At 44.8% G+C, this 16,951-nt stretch overlaps 1 protein-coding gene across 2 annotated transcripts in view; it reads left to right on the top strand.

Annotated features, from left to right (window-relative positions):
- Window positions 1–13,671, top strand: part of EXOC3L4 (exocyst complex component 3 like 4) — an 80,929-nt gene extending 67,258 nt beyond the window's left edge. For both annotated transcript variants that reach the window (XM_020971185.2, XM_020971186.2), the window contains exons 10-13: window positions 3,173–3,292; window positions 3,449–3,601; window positions 5,142–5,263; window positions 10,113–13,671. In XM_020971185.2, coding sequence (XP_020826844.1) covers window positions 3,173–3,292; window positions 3,449–3,601; window positions 5,142–5,263; window positions 10,113–10,290 — 573 coding nt within the window. In that variant the 3' untranslated portion in view covers window positions 10,291–13,671. The remainder of the gene's footprint in view (window positions 1–3,172; window positions 3,293–3,448; window positions 3,602–5,141; window positions 5,264–10,112) is intronic.
- The last annotated feature ends 3,280 nt before the right edge of the window (window positions 13,672–16,951 follow it).

Below are 16,951 nucleotides of genomic sequence, written 5' to 3'. Positions count from 1 at the left end.
GATGGGTTAGAATGGTTTGTTGATACAGCCAAACAAAGGCTATAAGAGGGTATGGACATATGAATAACAATGCAGTCAGAGACAGAGTAACATGATGTCTGTCACCCCCACCTGCAGGGCAGCATGCTTTGGGTGGCAGCCCAGATGAACAGTGAGATAGGTCCTACACAGGAGGTTCAGAGCTGCGTAAGGCCTAGGTTTACACAAGGTTTTCAGACAAAAGATCTGTTACAGAAGCTTTCACATCAGGGCCCAGGAACATGCACTAGTCGCAAAAGGATGGGAAGTCCCTAAAATTGAATCAATTCAGAACAAAGAAGGTGGCGTCATAACTATTTTGCATCAGCAAGCTTGCTAGAGATATTCAGCAACCAGTTCTAACTAGAGCCAGGTACAATTTAAACCTTAAGCCTTCTAGACCTGGGGACTGGGAGATAGCCTTGGAGAGGGGGGCCATCGACTCCTCTGGCTCCTCAACTGTTCTCCTGGTCAGTCAGGTTCAAAATTTCAGGGTCATCTTTGATTTGTCACTCCTCATCCAATCAGTTGCCAACTCTTTGCACAATTGTGTATTATATATTATTCATTATATATAAAGAATATATATTATGTCAATAATATATGTATACATTATATATTAGCAATATGTATATATAACATACAAGTATATTTCTATGTATAAGGTATGTGTATATAACATATATATATATAAAATACATTAAAATGCATTGTATGGTATATGTAATAAATAACATAATAAATACATTATGTTGATATATATTGTTATACATTACATATGAATTATAAATGTATATAAAATATACATGCAAATGTATGTCTGTATTACACACATGTAAATAATATATTGTATAGGTATAATTTCTACCACACATATAAATAATATGTGTACATATCCATACACGTTTTATTTATGCATATATTAAGTATAAATAACACATGCATAGTACAGACATATATAATGTGTAGCTTGTATTATATGTATGCGTACATGTGTGTATGTATATATACATTTATCATATATAAACATAAATATAAAACACATATATGACATATGACTATATATACATAGTTAATATGTATGTATTCATGTGTATGTATATACACACACACATATCACAATGAGGATACTATAGGGTCATTATAAATCCATTTTCCTCCCCACTTTTGTGTAAGCTGTACCTATTCTGGGTATATATCTACCTCTACATCTATATCCGTCTCTATATTTCTCTATCTATCTGTCTATGTCGAAATTGAGACAGGTGAGAGCACCAATGATTTTGTTGCCATTATTCAGTCATTTCTGTTGTGTCCAACTGTTCGTGACCCCATTTGGCGCTTTCTTGGCAGAGATACTGGAGTGGTTCGCCATTTCCTTCTCCAGCTCATTTTACAGATGAGGAAACGGAGGCAAACAGGATTAAGTGACTTGCCCAGGGTCACACAGCTAGTAACTGTCTGAGGCTGGATTTGAACTCAAGAAGATGAGTGTTCTTAACTCCATGACTGACATTCTATCCACTGCAGCACCTAGTCGGCCATGCACCAATAATTAGATGTATCCAAAAAGGCTTTGTATAGGAGGGGTCACATGAGCTGAGGCTAAAAAGAGGCCTAGGATACTGAGAAGTAGAAGTGAAGAGGGAGTCTAATCCAGACATGAAGCACAGCCCCTGTAAAAGCCATCAGCAGAGCCCTTGCCCTCATGGAGGTCTCAGTTTTGTTGGAGAGACAAACACTGACCACATGGGATAGTCAGAGACCAGGACAGCATGTTCACTATTTGAAAGCCATACATTAATCACCTGCCATGACTAAGGCCCTGGGCTTAGCATGGGGGACGTGAAGAGAGATCTAACATTAGCCCTACCCCAATGACCTTACAATCTGTTATTTTTCTTTGACTTTTTAAATTAAAAATTAACACGCATCCCTTTATTTGACCCCAGTCTTATTAAAGGAGTACGTCGGGCAACACTTGCCACAATTCATTGCCAGCATAAAGCCTCCAGCCCCACACGTGTCAGAAGGGCAGAGAGCCTTGTAATCCTCATCAACCTCATGGCACTTGAGCACAGCAAGCTTCACCTTCTTTCTCTGGTGCTTTTTCTTTGAGAAGTGGTGTCAAGTTTCTTTCTCTTCTTTGGCACTACCTGAAGTCTAAGAATAAGACGCGGCGTAGACTCCTTCTGAATCACTGGAGTCAGGTGACACCTGTCCAGTTTCCAGTTGCTTGCTGGCAAAAATCAAACTTTGCAACTTGGCCTTGACATTGTCAATAGCATCAGAAAGTTCAATCTTCTGCTGGTCAAAAAGCCTTTGCAAAACTCTAGATTGTGGCTCTGGCCCTATCTGTGGGCAAGGTGAGGAAGAAAGAGGCAGATCCTGCGTGGGGGAGGTTGGCGGCTCAGCCATGGAGCCCAACATGGGAACTTATTGTCTAACGTGGGGAATGACAAACAGGGATGAAAGAGATGGAAGTAAGTGCAAAGAAGTCTGAGGAATCCAAGGAGGGGGAGCTCACTCTCAGACAGGGGTCAAAATGGGGATGTCAGGGAGGAAAGGACATCTGAGGAGGGAAGAGGGTTTCAGCCAGCAGAGATATGCTGGAGTCTGTTCAGGAAATAAAGGCTTGGCCTCTGGGAATACACTGAGGAAGGCGAAGACAGGGAAAGACCGAGGAGCAACCAGGAGCCCCATTTGTCTGGGATAGAGGCAGCAATGCATGCTTTTCATAAATTCCATTTATATACATTATGGGGTATACGTTGTGCAGCAAAGAAGGTCTGGCAGTCAGGACAGAGAATCAGGATCTGACTGTTGTTGTTGTTGGGTTTTTTTTTTTGACATATTTCTTATATGCAACAAATTATTGAGTTTTGTTTTCTTACCTATTCAGTCATTGGGAATCAGGATCTAAGTGGGCTTCCTGAGGCAATTGAGATGGCTTAGATCCTGAAGGCTAGGGAGGATTTGGATTGGGAGAAGTGGGGGGAGACCACCTCTTCATGGCATTGCATCAGGTCCTAGGATGTGGGGGCGGGGTGGGGAGGGAAGGAAGAAGGTGCCACATTGTATTGGAAGAGTCAGGTCTAATGATGCTGTAGGCTGGGGGACAAGATGTGAGTGGGTTCTGTCTCTGCCCTGACAGGTCCTATTCAGGGATGTGGGCAGCAAGGCGTGGGTGACTTCCGACAAGCTACACCCAATCATGGAGAAGACTGTCACCTTTGCCCAGCACCTAAAACACCTGGTCCAGCCCCACAGTCAGGTGGTTCGAGGGCCCCTGGGGATCATCCTGGGGAGGGGCATGGAAGACATAGGGAGAGGGGGCTCAGAAAGAAAAGACTGAAAGACAGAAGGCTCAGAAGGGGGAAAGAGTTATGGAGTTTTGAGGCTGATCTCCACTGTCCTATTTCTATCCCAGGAGTGTCTTCAGGAAATCCACTGCTATGTGATTCGGGAATACGTAGCCCACGTGCTGAGGCCGCGGGAACGGCTTCGAGGAGCAGATCGCGTGGCCAGCGCCCAGAAGATGAGCCAGGAAGCGGATGCCATTGACTCCACCTTTCACAGTCTGGTACCACTCAAGAGTTATCTCCTTTGGCTGGTGACGGGTTGGGGTTGGTACCGGGGTCGGAATATGTGGTTGTCCGGTCCTTTTCAGTCATGTCCGATCCTTTGTGACCCCATTTGGGGTTTTCTTGGCAAAGATACTGGAGGGGTTTGCCACTGCCTTCTCCCGCAGATCCATTTTGTCAGGCAATCAGAGTTTAAATGACTTGCCCAGGGGTCACACAGCTGGTAAGTGTTTGAGGCTGGGTTCCTGCTTATTGCCTGTGTTGCCTTGGACGAATCATTTGCCCTGTCAAGGCCTTGGTTTTCTCCTCTGTAAGATGATCTCTGAGGTCCCTCTAAGTTCTAATATTCTACTGTGCATTGTGTTCTGTATCCGAAGGCCAGAGTTCCATCTTTGATATTCTATATTCTAAGCCACCCCCCAGCCCAACTCTGAAATGTTAGGTTCTCTTTTGTAACCCCTCCAGCTCTAAATCTTTTTTTTGTTTTGTTTTGTTTTGTTTTTTGGCTAGCCAATGGGGTTAAGTGACTTGCCCAGCATTACACAGCTTGTAAGTGTTATGTGTCTGAGGTCATATTTAAACTCAGGTCCTCCTGAATCCAGGGCTGGTGCTCTATCCACTGCGCCACCCAGCTGCCCCCAGCACTAAATCTTATGATACTAATAATCCTTTCTCCTGCCCCCATTCCCCTGCAGGTCCAGACATAACACCACTCAATGGAAGGAATCCCCCAGCTGAGTAGGGACAGCTTAGTGTCCTCCTCATACACAGAGATTGTACCTTTATGGGGTATCAGAGCTGGAGGGAACTTTAATATCATTAGAACACAAGATATTACAGCTGGGGGGCAGCTAGGTGGAGGAGTGGATAGAGCACCAGCCCTGGAGTCAGGAGGACCCGAGTTCAAATCCAGCCTTAGACACATAACACTCACTAGCTGTGTGACTCTGGGCAAGTCACTTAACCCCAATTGCCTCACTAAAATAAATAAATAAATAATATTACAGCTGGGAAGGATTGTAGAATACAGAACTTGAGAGGGGGGGAAGCACAGAACATAGAATAATCAGAGCTAGAAGGGACCTCAGAATCTTAGAATATCAGATGGGGAAGGGGCCTTAAAACATAGAATACGGACTGTCCCAGGCAGGTTTCACCTCAATAAATCTGATGAGCGGGCAACTTTAAGTTATTTAATACAACCCCATCATTCTACAGAGGAGGATGCAGAGGATCCTCCTCATACTCGCTTGCTTGTTTCAGTCACGTCCAACCCTTTGTGACCCCATTTGGGCTGTTCTTGGCAGAGATACTGGAGCAGTTTGCCATTTCCTTCTCCAGCTCATTTGACAGATGGCAAACAGGGTTAAGTGACTTGCCCAGGGTCACACAGCTACTAAGTGTCTGAAGCCAGATTTGAACTCAGGAAGATGAGTCTTCCTGACTCCAGGCCCAGCCCTTAATCCATTGTGCTACCTAGCTGCCCAATCTTCCTCATGCTCACCCCTTTCTCTTATATCTGGTTCCTTGTCTTCCCAGGGCTCAGAAGCCTCTTGGCTGGGTTTGGTCATCCCCTGCATCTCAGATATCCTGGGTGAGACCTACAAAGAGGACATTAGAAAACATATCGAAACCCTCATTAAGGGTTACCCGGACATCAGGTTAGTGCTGCCTGCATCTGGAGGCTCCCCCTAGGAGCATCCACAAACACTGAGACCCTGAGCTGGCATGCCTCCGGACATGAAGTTCTTTCACCCCTGCATGCAGAGCCCCCTGCATCTCAGCACTCTTTACCATCCAGTGCTTCCTTGATCCTTACACCAGTCCTTCCTGGGCAAGGCAGAGATGTTTATCCTCAGTTTTCCAGCCAAGGAAAGTTGGTGGTAGATCTAAAAGCAGGATTGAATAAGAGAAGGAACTCTGGATTTGGGGTCAGAAGATCTAGGTTTGAACTTTGGATTTGTAACTTTGTAGTTGTGTCACTTTGGACAAGTTCCTTTCCATCTCTGGACCTCAGCCTCCTCATCTGTGAATTGAAAAGAGTGATCTCTAAAGTCACTTCCAGCTCAAAGTCCCATAATGTTGTTATCTTCTAAATCAGGGCTCCTGACTTCCACCCCTGGCTCTTCCCTTTGCCCTGGGCAGCCTCACATGCAGGCAGACCTTGGAGGACAGTGGGTTAATAAAATCAGAACAGGAATATGGTAGCTGAAATCTAGTGTGCTTCCCCTTGAACTTTAGAGGTTCATTATCAGGGAGTGATCAAGTCCCAGCGTGGCCAGGCCTGTCCCTGGAGAGACATACATCTCCCAGATTGGCACCTCTTTGTTCTAAGGAGGGAGGCAACTTCTGGTCTAGAGACAGGGTGGAACCTCTCCTCATCTCCAGAAAAGAAAAGAAAAAAAAGCCCGCTCCACATTTCAGTTGAACAATCCCCAAACACGAAGGCACATTATCTCTCTGAGGAAGTTCTTCTTGCCCTCCTTCCCATGGCTCTTCTGTCTCCTGACAGCCCCCTAGTCTGAAGGGAGTGCCATGGTCCTAGCTTTAGCAAAGTCCCTGGTCTTGGGAGTTGGGGGAGAAGACAAATGAAGAAATGAAGGTCCTGCCTTCAGGGAGTACCCAGACTGAGGGGAATTCACAGCCTCTGATCAAAGGGAGGAAAGAGGCTCTACCCTTAGAAACAATGAAACCTCTCAATCTACTATACTCAAGCATAGAATGTTAGAATTATGAGAAACCTCAGCGATCATCTATAGGCCTTCCCTCTTATTTTATAGATGGGGAGACTGAAGCCTAGACGGGGGGACTTGCCCATAGTCACCTAGCTGTATTACCCTGAACAAGTCGCTTAACTACTATATGCCTCAGTTTCCACATTTATAAAATGGGCATAAAAATAGCACCTAATTCCCAAGATAGTTGTAAGGATAAAATGAGATAATATTTATAAAACACGTTGCAAACTTCTAAAAGTGGCATGTACACAGTAGTTATTGTTGTTGTTAACATGGCGGGACCTGGAACCTGGTCTTCTGATGACATATTCAGGGCTCTTGTCATTATGTTTGTTGTGCTTCCTCTTCTATGTCCTTCTTTCCTTTGCTTATGGGTTGGACAATGCTCCATCCAGAGAGACAAAGTCAACAGAAGATCCCACCTTGGGCAAGTCAGGCTTTCTCTCTTGGCCTCAGTTTCCCCCTCTGAAAAATGGGGGTGTGAGGTGGTGACTGGATGGATTTGAAGCTTTCTTCCAACTTTGATATGCTATGAGTATAAGATTCCACAGGACATTAAGAGTGGTTCAGGATATTTGGACTGTCGCTATTCTGAGAGGATGAAGTCAGGAAACTCAGTTTGATCTTCCTCAAACCTCCTCTTCTGCCACTGTAGAGGTATGATCCAGCCTGAAGTGCCCAACGGGATATCTTTATGCCTAACAGAACCCCAGAGCTGGGGAGGACCTCTGAGTAAATATGTCTAGTTCAATCTCTCCAACCCCAGCCTCACCTCCATAGAAATCCCTCATATCGCCTTCCTGATTGCGTGTCATCAAGCCTCGGCTACAATATAGGGAGCTTATTCTCTACCAAGTTAGCCGGTTCCAGCTCTGATTAATTGGGAAATTTTTCCTTGTACTGAGCCAAAATCTGCCTCCTTATAATTCCACCTGCCCCCACTCTCCTTGTTTCTAGTTTTACCTTCTGGAGGCCTGATGAACAAATGTATTCCTGTCTCCACATAATAATTCTCCATGTACTTAATAATAACAAACACTAATCCGTTGGAGAAGGAGATGGCAAAGCACTTCAGTGTCTTTGCCAAGAAAACCCCATGGACAGCATGGTCCGTGAGGTCCCGAAGAGTTGGACAAGACTGAAAAACAACAAGCATTAATACAGGGCTTTAAAGTTTGTTTGCACTAACTATACCTCCCAGGATTTCAGTAAATAAAATTGTAGACCATTAGGAAGGCAGGAAACAAGCATTTATTAAGCACCTACTATGTACCAGGCACTGGGCTAAGCAGTTTACAAATATGATTTTATTTGCTCCTCCCAACAACTCTGTGATATAGGTTATTATTATCGCCCCCATTTTACAGATAAGGAAACTGAGGCTGAGAGATTAAGTGATTTGGCCAGGGTCACATAGCCAGAAATTATCTAAAGCAGAATTTGAACTCAGGTCTTGACTCCAAGTCACTCTATTCACTGTGCCACCCAGATGTTGTTGTTGTTCAGTTGTTTCAGGTGTATTTGACTCTTTATGACCACATCTGGGATTTTCTTGGCAAGAGGAATGGTTTGCCATTTCCTCTTCCAGCTCATTTTACAGATGAGGAAACTGAGGCTGAGATTAAGTGACTTGCCCAGGGTCACACATCTTGTAAAGGCCATATTTGGACTCAGGGTGATGAGTGTTCATGACTCCAGGCCCGAGCACTCTATTCTTAGCTGCCTGATGCTTAAAGACAATAACTAGGGGCAGCTAGGTGGCATAGTGGATAGAGCACCAGCCTTGGAGTCAGGAGGACCCGAGTTGAAATCTGGCCTCAGACATATAACACTTAATAGCTGTGTGACCCTGGGCAAGTCACTTAACCCCACTGCCTAGCCAAAAAAAGACAAAAAAAGACAATAACTATATTACTCCTAAACCTTCCCTTCTCTAGGTTGAACAATTTCAGTTCCTCTCCATACCCCCAGCCCATCTTGGTTGTCTTCTTTTAGATTCAATCTAGCTTGCCACAATATGCTTCCTAAAATGTGGTGCCCAAAACTTCATACAAGACTCCAGATGGGTTTGGACCAGGGCAGAGCTCAGGAGTACTCTCATATCCCTTATTCTGTTTGGTCCAGACCAATGATTTCATCACTGTGTCAAATGAGGCACTATTTGTGACTAAGTCAAGCACTTAAATATTTGAATAATTATTGTCTCCCTCCATGCCTTCCTTCTTTAGGGAGTAGTCCCTCAGGAAGGCCCCTCTACCACTGCAGATCTGCAGCTTACCATCTCAGAGCATTGCCTGGTTAAGTAACCTATGCAACATCATAGAGCCAGGACGTATTAAAAGGAGGACTTGAACCAGGTCATCCTAACCAGGAGCCTGGCTCTCTATCCAAGAAGCCACAGTGCTTTTCCTACAAAGGGTGTTCCTACCAATGCAGTCTGAAACCATAGCTCTTCAGAGCACCATGCCCCACTGCTGCCTCATATTTAGCATGCAGGCCACTCAAACCACAAATGCTTTTTCCATGACCTGTTGTCTGGCCACACCTTCTCCCTCGTGTATTTGTGCAATCAATTCTTTGAAACCCAGTAGAAGACTTTGCAGTATCTCAGTGAGGTTGCATCTTATTAGATTTGCCCCTCATTCTTACCTGTGAAGGTATTTTTGCATCTTGACTTGAATCTAAGAGTTCGTCAGCCCTCCTAGGGAAGCAGCTAGGTGACACAGGAGGTAAAGTGCTGAGCCTGGAGTCACGAGCACCTGAGTTAAAATGTGGCCTCAGATACTTACTAGCTGTGGGACCCTGGACAGGTCACTTAACCTCTGTTTGCCTCAATTTCCTCAGGGAAATGGGGATAATAATAGTGTCTACTCTCCAAGATTGTTGTAATCATTAAATGTCATAATATTTGTAAAACACCTAGCATGCTGTCAGGCATATTTCAGTTGTTTTTCAGTCATGTCTGACTCTTCATGATGCCATTTAGAGTTTTTTTTTTTTGACAAAGACAGATACTGAAGTGGTTTGCTATTGACTGATGAGGAGCTGAGGCAAACAGAGTGTCTTAGGTCAAATATGAACTTCAAGAAAATGAGTGTTCCTGACTTTAGGCCCAGCCCTCCATCCACTGTACCACCTAGCTGCCCATCAGGCACATAGCAGGCATTTAATAAATACCTTCCTCCTAGCCTTGTGTCATTTGTAAACTTGGTTATCAGGTGGTATATACTTTGGTTTATGTTAAAACTTCCACTGTTACTGTTGGGGAGCAAAGCCTATATCTGTCAAAATCTTCTACTTGCTTCTCTTCCCACCTCAGTCATTAAATAAACATTAAGCACCTACTTTGTGCCAGGCACTGGAGATACAAAGAAAGGCAAAAGACAGTCCCTCCTCTCAAAGAGCTCCCAGTCTAATGGGGAAGACAAGAAGTAAACAACTATGTGCAAAGAAGCTATATGCAGGATAAACTAGAAATAATCAATTCAGTTCAATAGTTATTAAGCTCCTACTATGTGTCGGGCATTGTGCTAAGCGCTGGGGATACAAATAAGAAAAAGAAAGTCCTTGCCCTCAAAGAGTTTATAATCTAATGAGAGAAGACAAGAAGAAACTGGAAATCCAGATAGAGGGGATCTAATCTTAGAGGGAAGGCATTAGCATTAAGGGAGATCAGTAAAATGAGGGACTAGAAGATCTGAAAAGTTCTTTCCAGCTCAAAATCCCATGATCCCACGACTTGCTTCTGTTCACTGGGATGGTCTCTCTGCAGGCAGGAGCACGTGGCTGCCATTTTGGCCCTTAGGAAGCTGGGCCGAAGACGAAACCAGCTTCTCCTTCGCCATGCCCAGGCCCTGCTGAAGAAGGCACCAAAGACTCTCCCAGGCCAGGGACTCTTTGAGGAGATCGATGTACCTGCATCTGTGGAAGTGCTCCTCACCTGCATTTAGAAAGCAGCATGGATGAGAGGAAAAGCAGGTCCTGTGGGGTCCCTCACTCAGTATTCTTAAAGATGAAAGGATGAGAGATCTCCTTGGAGTGGATTCTTCATGGAGTTGAGGACCCCAGGACTGGGGAAAGGGACAGAGGGATTCCAGAAAGCACAGATGTCCCTCCCCCCAACCCCCCAAGAATAAGGGAAAGGTGTTAGTTCAGCAACCCTGGCCTCCCCTTCTTGACTTCCTTATCTCTCCATTCCGATGTCCCCCTCTACTTCCCCCAGATAGCATATCCAACCAGTCACCAGATTCCCCTCTCCTGTTCCTAAGCCCCTGGTTCCACCTATTTCTAAGAAATTAAGAGATAAACATATTCCCTCTCAAGTGGGAAAGACTATGTATGCTTCTTTCCCAAAAAAGGAGTTCATTCCTTTAAACAGGAGCCAGGGGAGAGCAATGCTGACCCCAGACATGGGAAACACAAATAGCGGAATTCTAAGAAGACAAAATACAATAGAACATTTTTCAAGTGCCCTCTATATAGAGGAAAAACAGAGACCCGGGAGATAGAAAGTTTAGATAAAATCATGTCCCCACCCTTGTGGTACTCAATCTAGTACTGAATTATATATAGACACAGAGAACTACACAGGTAACTAATTCAATATTCATTAAACCATGCTGTGAACTCTCCTGAGTACTGGGGGAGATAAAAAGTTTAGCTAAGATGAGGTCCTTGACTTTATGAAGCTCATATTCTAGGGAAGATGCCATAAGAAGCTATAATATCCAAAATTACCTGAGTAATATTGTTATGTATTACATGCAGTCCAATATAGGAAGTTCAGTCCCGACTGGGGTGAAACCAGGGACCTGGGTTGAGACCAGGAGATTCCTTCCCCTGAATGTAAGCCGAGCTCTGACAGGGAGGACTAGAAAGAGAACCCCAGTTAGGATGCCTATGGGTCCAACCAGTCATGCTTAAAGCTCCTGGGGCTCAGGAGTTTGGGAGGGGTAGATATGATATGAATGTCTGAATCATCCATCCCTCTAGGAAGCAGAGGACTCTTCCCAGTTATGACATAGTGACCAACTCCATGGTGAGCCCACCTTCACATGCTAAATGTTCTATATTTATTTTTAAAAATAAAATTGTATTAGATGAGAATTCTTTGAAAAAACTGGTGACTAGAGAGGCAGAATGGTGATGTGGAGTTAGGAAAGACCTGGGTTCAAGTTCTGCACTCCCTCAAGCCTCTTCCTTACTCTGGCATACAGAGACAGTTCAATTTCCCTATCATCTATGAATGTTAAACCTCCGTGGTTCAGAACTTTAATATTCCTCTCTTAGCCTATTACTTCTTATCCTTCCCTCTCAATCTCTATCTCACTTCTCCTAAACCTATTCTTCCTAATCCTGATCTCTAGTCATACCACTTAACCTCACCCACTTTCCTAGTCTATCACTCCTCTTCTGGCATAACATTCCTCCCTTCAAAATCTTGACCCTATAATAGTCAACAACTTCAATTACACACTAGGAAAGTCTACCCTTGACTCCCTCGCCCCCTTCTCCCATCTTTGCCTGTGCCTTTCCAAAGCCCACTCTGGGTTATCCCCATCATCTTGCCTTCTCTAAAGCACTGTTGGAAAAAGTTACATGATATTGCTGAATCCACTACAAATGAAAACCAGCTGATCGATCTTGACAGGGCTCTAACCACTATGTGGCAATGCTTTTGCTCTTCCCTGACTGACTCTCTATTGAATCCCTCACAGAACCTGTGACTCTCTCCTTAAGCCAGCTCCACTTCTATCCCCATCTAACTCATATTCTATAGAGGAAATAGAGATAATCCATCTCAAGCTCCTATTTCTCTCAATTCTATTCTTCAAATCCTCTTTTTCTTCTCTTTTGTTTCCATTTCTGAGGAAGACGTTAACTTTTTCCTTGCCAAGCCCACCTCTCCTAGTTGTGGCCATCCCTCTACCCCCACATCCAGGTCTCCTCCAGTAGTTTGCCCCATCACCTTTTTTCTTTCTCTAATTTTCAATCTCCTCTGCTGCCTGACACATCCCCAGATTGCTTCCATTCTTTAGACACCCACATTTGAATCTCTTACCCTCAAACTATCATTTTATATTTCCTCCTCCTTCCCCTCCCACCCTATTCACAAACACCTTGAAAACCCATCTATGTTCTGCCTCACCTTTCTCACTTCTTCCTTTGCAATGGGGTTTCCAACCTCCCATTTAAATAAAACTTCTCTCTCCATAGTCACTAAAGATCTCTTAGCTGTTCTTTACAATTCTTCTTGACTTTTTATCTTTTAACATGGTTGACCACCATCTCCTAGAGCCTCTCTCTTCCCCAGGCTCTTGGGACATCACTCTCTCCTGGTTCTCCTTTACCTCTCTGATTGATCCTTCTCAGGGTGCTTCAGAGGATAGTCATCCATATTCTGTCCCCCCAATTGTAGCTAAGTCCTGAGGGAGCTCTTTGTTTCTCTCTGTCCCTGTCTCTCTCATCAATCTATGGGCTCAGTTATCTTTATCCAAATAACTCCTGAATCTACATTTCTAACCTTCAGCTCTACTCTGTACTCAAATTCTGCACCTCTGGCTGCCTGTTGGACATGTCCAAATGGATGACCCAAACTGAGTATATCCCAAACTGAACTCATTATCTTTTCCTGAATCTATATACTTCTTCCAAACTTCCTCCTTTGTGTCAAGGGCATTTTCATCCTTCCAGTCATCAGATCTGTGACCTTAGGGTCATCATCAATTCTTCACTCTCCATCACCCTCCATCCAGATAGTTGTCACCTCCACATTTCTACCTTCATAACAAGTCTCTCTAATCTGTCCCTTTCTCCCCATTTACACAGCCACCACCTTAGTTCATGCCTTGATCCCCTCTCACCTAGACTAGTCAATTCAATAAGCATTTAATAAAGGTACCACTCACGTGCCAGGCAGTGGGGATATGACAACAAAAACCTCAATGAGTTTACTTTTGATGGGGTGGAGCAGGAGGAGAAGTGAAGAACATCTAGACAGCTAAAAAAAATGCATGGTATATGCAACATGTACACACAGTTGTTTTGGGGGGAAGGGCACTAGCAACTAGGGAGATCCTGAGAGGCTTCCTATAAGCCACTCACACTTAATTTGAATTTTGAAAGAAACTAAGCATTCCACACGGCAGAGGGGAGAACGGAGTATATTCCAAGCATGGGAGACCTTTGCGAAGGCGTGGTGATAAGATACTGAATATATTAGAATACATACAGTACAAAGCAGGGACTGCCTTGCCTTTCTGTTTGGATCCTCAGCATTTCGTACAGTATTTTGTACACAGTAAGCACTTAATAAATGCCTCATTCATTCATTCGCGTATGTACATGGAACAGCATTTTAATAGCCACCTCCCCCAAACTAGTCTCCCTGATTCCAGTCTCTCTCCTCTTAATTCTGTCCACCCAACTGCTGAACCGATATTCCTCTTTTTGGGGGGGGGGCGGGGGAGTGGAGGCAATTGGGATTAAGTGACTTTCCCAGGGTCACACAGCTACTTAAGTGTCTGCGGCCACATTTGAATTCCGGTCTTCCTGATCTGATTCCTGGGCTGGTGCCCTATCTGCTGCACCACCTAGCTGCCCCACATGGATATTCCTAAAGCGCAGGTTTGCTTCTATTATTCCTCACCTCCAGAAGCTTCAGTGATTCTCTGTTGTCCCTCAGATAAGATAAAACTCTCTTTGGCGTTTAACTACAACTCTTTACAGTCTGGCTTCAACCTGCCTTTCCTGGTTTATTTTATGTTATTCTCCCGATGCACTCTATATCCCAGACAAACTACCCTGCTTGCTGTTACTTCCCTGACTTGGATCGAGGAGCCTCGTTGGGGAAGAATAGGGAAATTCTGAGAAAAGGCTCCAGGGCCCCAGGCTATTTAACCTGGAGCTGAGCCTGGAGCTAGAGAAACGGGGGAAGGTGCCTGGGCCTGTTGTCCCAGGACTAGAGATCTGCGGCTCTCTCTGTCCCCAAGAGGGCATAGAGCGTTAGTGGGACACAGCCCCTGATCCTGGAAAAGAAAGAGCTAAGAGCTACAGCAAAGGGGACCCGAGTAACATTTTCTCACAACGGAAGTTGTTCAGCAAAGGATGGCTGACTAAGAGAGGGTGAAGAGAGCATCTGGGTCCTTACTCTTCCATACTAACCAAGATTATGTATGTAAAATGCCTTGCAAACCATCAAGCTGTATAAAAGTCAGCTATTATTACTCCTCTGGCCCGCTCTCCCATCTACTTCCCCGTGAGGAAACAGCATTGCCCAGCAGAGCGTGGCTACACGGGCTGCCCCCAGCAGTCACTCCCCCAAAGCCCTGGGCTGGGTTACTGGGAAACACAGGCTTCATTTGCATTGGCAAAGGAAAGTGCTTCCAGCAGGCATGCAAGGAAACCCACACACCTTCACCCCGGAGGGGAAGCTGGCCCCTGCCTCGAAGTTGATTTTCCCACTACCAACATCTCAAATCTGGGAAAAGGGGGAGGGGGTTGCGGGAACTAGAGCTGAGCTACATCCTGCTATTAAGCCCAGGGGCCCTGGTGCCCTCTGCATCTAACTGGAGAATGGCAGGAAGGGGCAGGGAACCTATACCACCCCCAGCCTCGCACGTCCGGCCCAGCCCCTTCTTTCAGAGATTGGGGGGCAGCTGGTAGGGGAAGTGATGATATACTCCTTTGAGGATCACATATTTCAGGCACCACCAGTATCCTCCCCTCCTCCCCTCTCTCTACCCACTCCCCCCTCAACTCGAAGTCTTAGGGGTCCTTTCAGCTCTGACATGATGCACCTAAAGACTTATAGGGAAGTTGGGTTGGGTCAGAGGTTGGAGAAGGGAGCCAGACTCCTGTAGCTTCTTTAGGGAAGGAAAGCCCCAAACTCCCCCTACCCTCACCCCTGCCTACCCCAATGGACCATCAGCACTGTTAATCATTAAGTTTTAAGAGCCACTGAGGCTCTCGTGGAAGAAAGGGGGAGAGATAAGGGCTGGGAAAACAGAGACAAGGAAATGGGGACTTAGCAAGAGGAGAGACGAACTGAGTGTGGACAAGAAGTTAATGATTGCATGCATTCACTAACACTTCATCTACTGTGTCTCCTGCAGTGTGTAGCCTGGGACTCAGTTTTCTCATCTGTATCATATAGGAATTAGACTAGGCAGTCTCTTAAAGGTTTCTTCCCAGTTCTGACACTTTGTGTCTTATGTTCTAAGGGTCCTTCCTGCTCTGTGTTCTATGTTCTGGGTCAGCTCTAGCCTCCTACTCACCGTAACCCAGGGAGGGAATCATTGCTCTTCCTCCCTTGTCCAAGACCTGGAAATAGAGTCTCATTGTCAGAAAGATCAAGTCCAGCCTCCTAATACTGACCTCCTAGAATCTAGCCCCTGTTCTGGACTCATCCCACCCCCATCCCTCTAGCCTGGTTTATGCTTCCACTCCCTCCACCCCATACACACCTTCCCTACCTCCACCCACAGCAGGCTTATCCCTGAAGTCCTGTACACACACACACACACACACACACACACACACACACACACACACACACCCCCTTCTCTTGACCAATCCCAATGTTCCCCATCCCTTAGGACCCATTTCAGGTTCCTCCTCCTCCACAAAGCTTTCCCTGATGTGCAGTATACAGTGATCTCACCCTTCTCCAAGCTTTTACAGTGTTCACTGTCTCATTTAGGACCATAGATTTAGGATTATAGGGCCATAGATTATGAACAGGAAGGGGCCTACCTTCTACAGATGAGGAAATTGAGGCCCAGAGAGGATAAGTGATTTATTCAAGATCACACAGATAGTGGGAAGTAGAAAAGTCAGGATTCAAACCCTTGTCCTATGTTATGGTACCTAAAAAAACCTTCAAGACAATCACTAAAGTTCAAAGACATTTTACTTGCAAGGGGGCAGCCCTGAGAGAATCAGCATCTCTGAGCACAAACTCACTTTGGTTTTCCTACACTGCTCCTTCTATACAGAAAAATCTAGCAAAATCAAAGTGGAAATGCTCAAGATATTCCTTTGATTGTTTGACGCTCCAGTCCTTTTAATTGGTTATAACGAGGTATTTTGTCATAGCAAAATATTTTACTAGTAGGATACAGAAAAATATGGGAGTGAAAATATTCTCATTGCAAAAAAAAAGTCAAAAATATATAGGAGTAAAAGTGTACCCATTAAAATACTCCTGCTTTAACAAGACACATGATACAGAGTTCAGATAATTAAAGCAGGATGATTAAAGTAGGATAGAGATGACATGTAGTACAGGCAATTGAGTCTAATTCAAAACCATCTATTTGTTTCTTTTTTTTTTTTAATAGGCATTTGGGGTTAAATGACTTGCCCAAGGTCACACAGCTAGTAAGTGTCAAGTGTTTGGTCTAAGGCTGGATTTGAATTGAGGTCCTCCTGACTTCAGGGCGAGTGCTCTATCCACTGTGCCACCTAGTTGCCCCAAAATCATCTGTTTGAATAGGCTACATGCTATAGGTAGTTTTTAACCTACAGAGAAGCTTTGCTATACTTTTTGCTTTCCCACTAAACTACAGCAGTCCTGTGATTGATTAAAACCAAGGTGGAGTTGCTTAGGTT

The sequence above is a fragment of the Phascolarctos cinereus genome, unplaced genomic scaffold, assembly GCF_003287225.1.
Source record: "Phascolarctos cinereus isolate Bilbo 61053 unplaced genomic scaffold, phaCin_HiC Scaffold_2;HRSCAF=192, whole genome shotgun sequence".
Taxonomy (NCBI): Eukaryota; Metazoa; Chordata; class Mammalia; order Diprotodontia; family Phascolarctidae; genus Phascolarctos; species Phascolarctos cinereus.
Note: the sequence above shows the minus strand (reverse complement) of the source record. Positions and strands in the feature narration are given on the sequence as shown.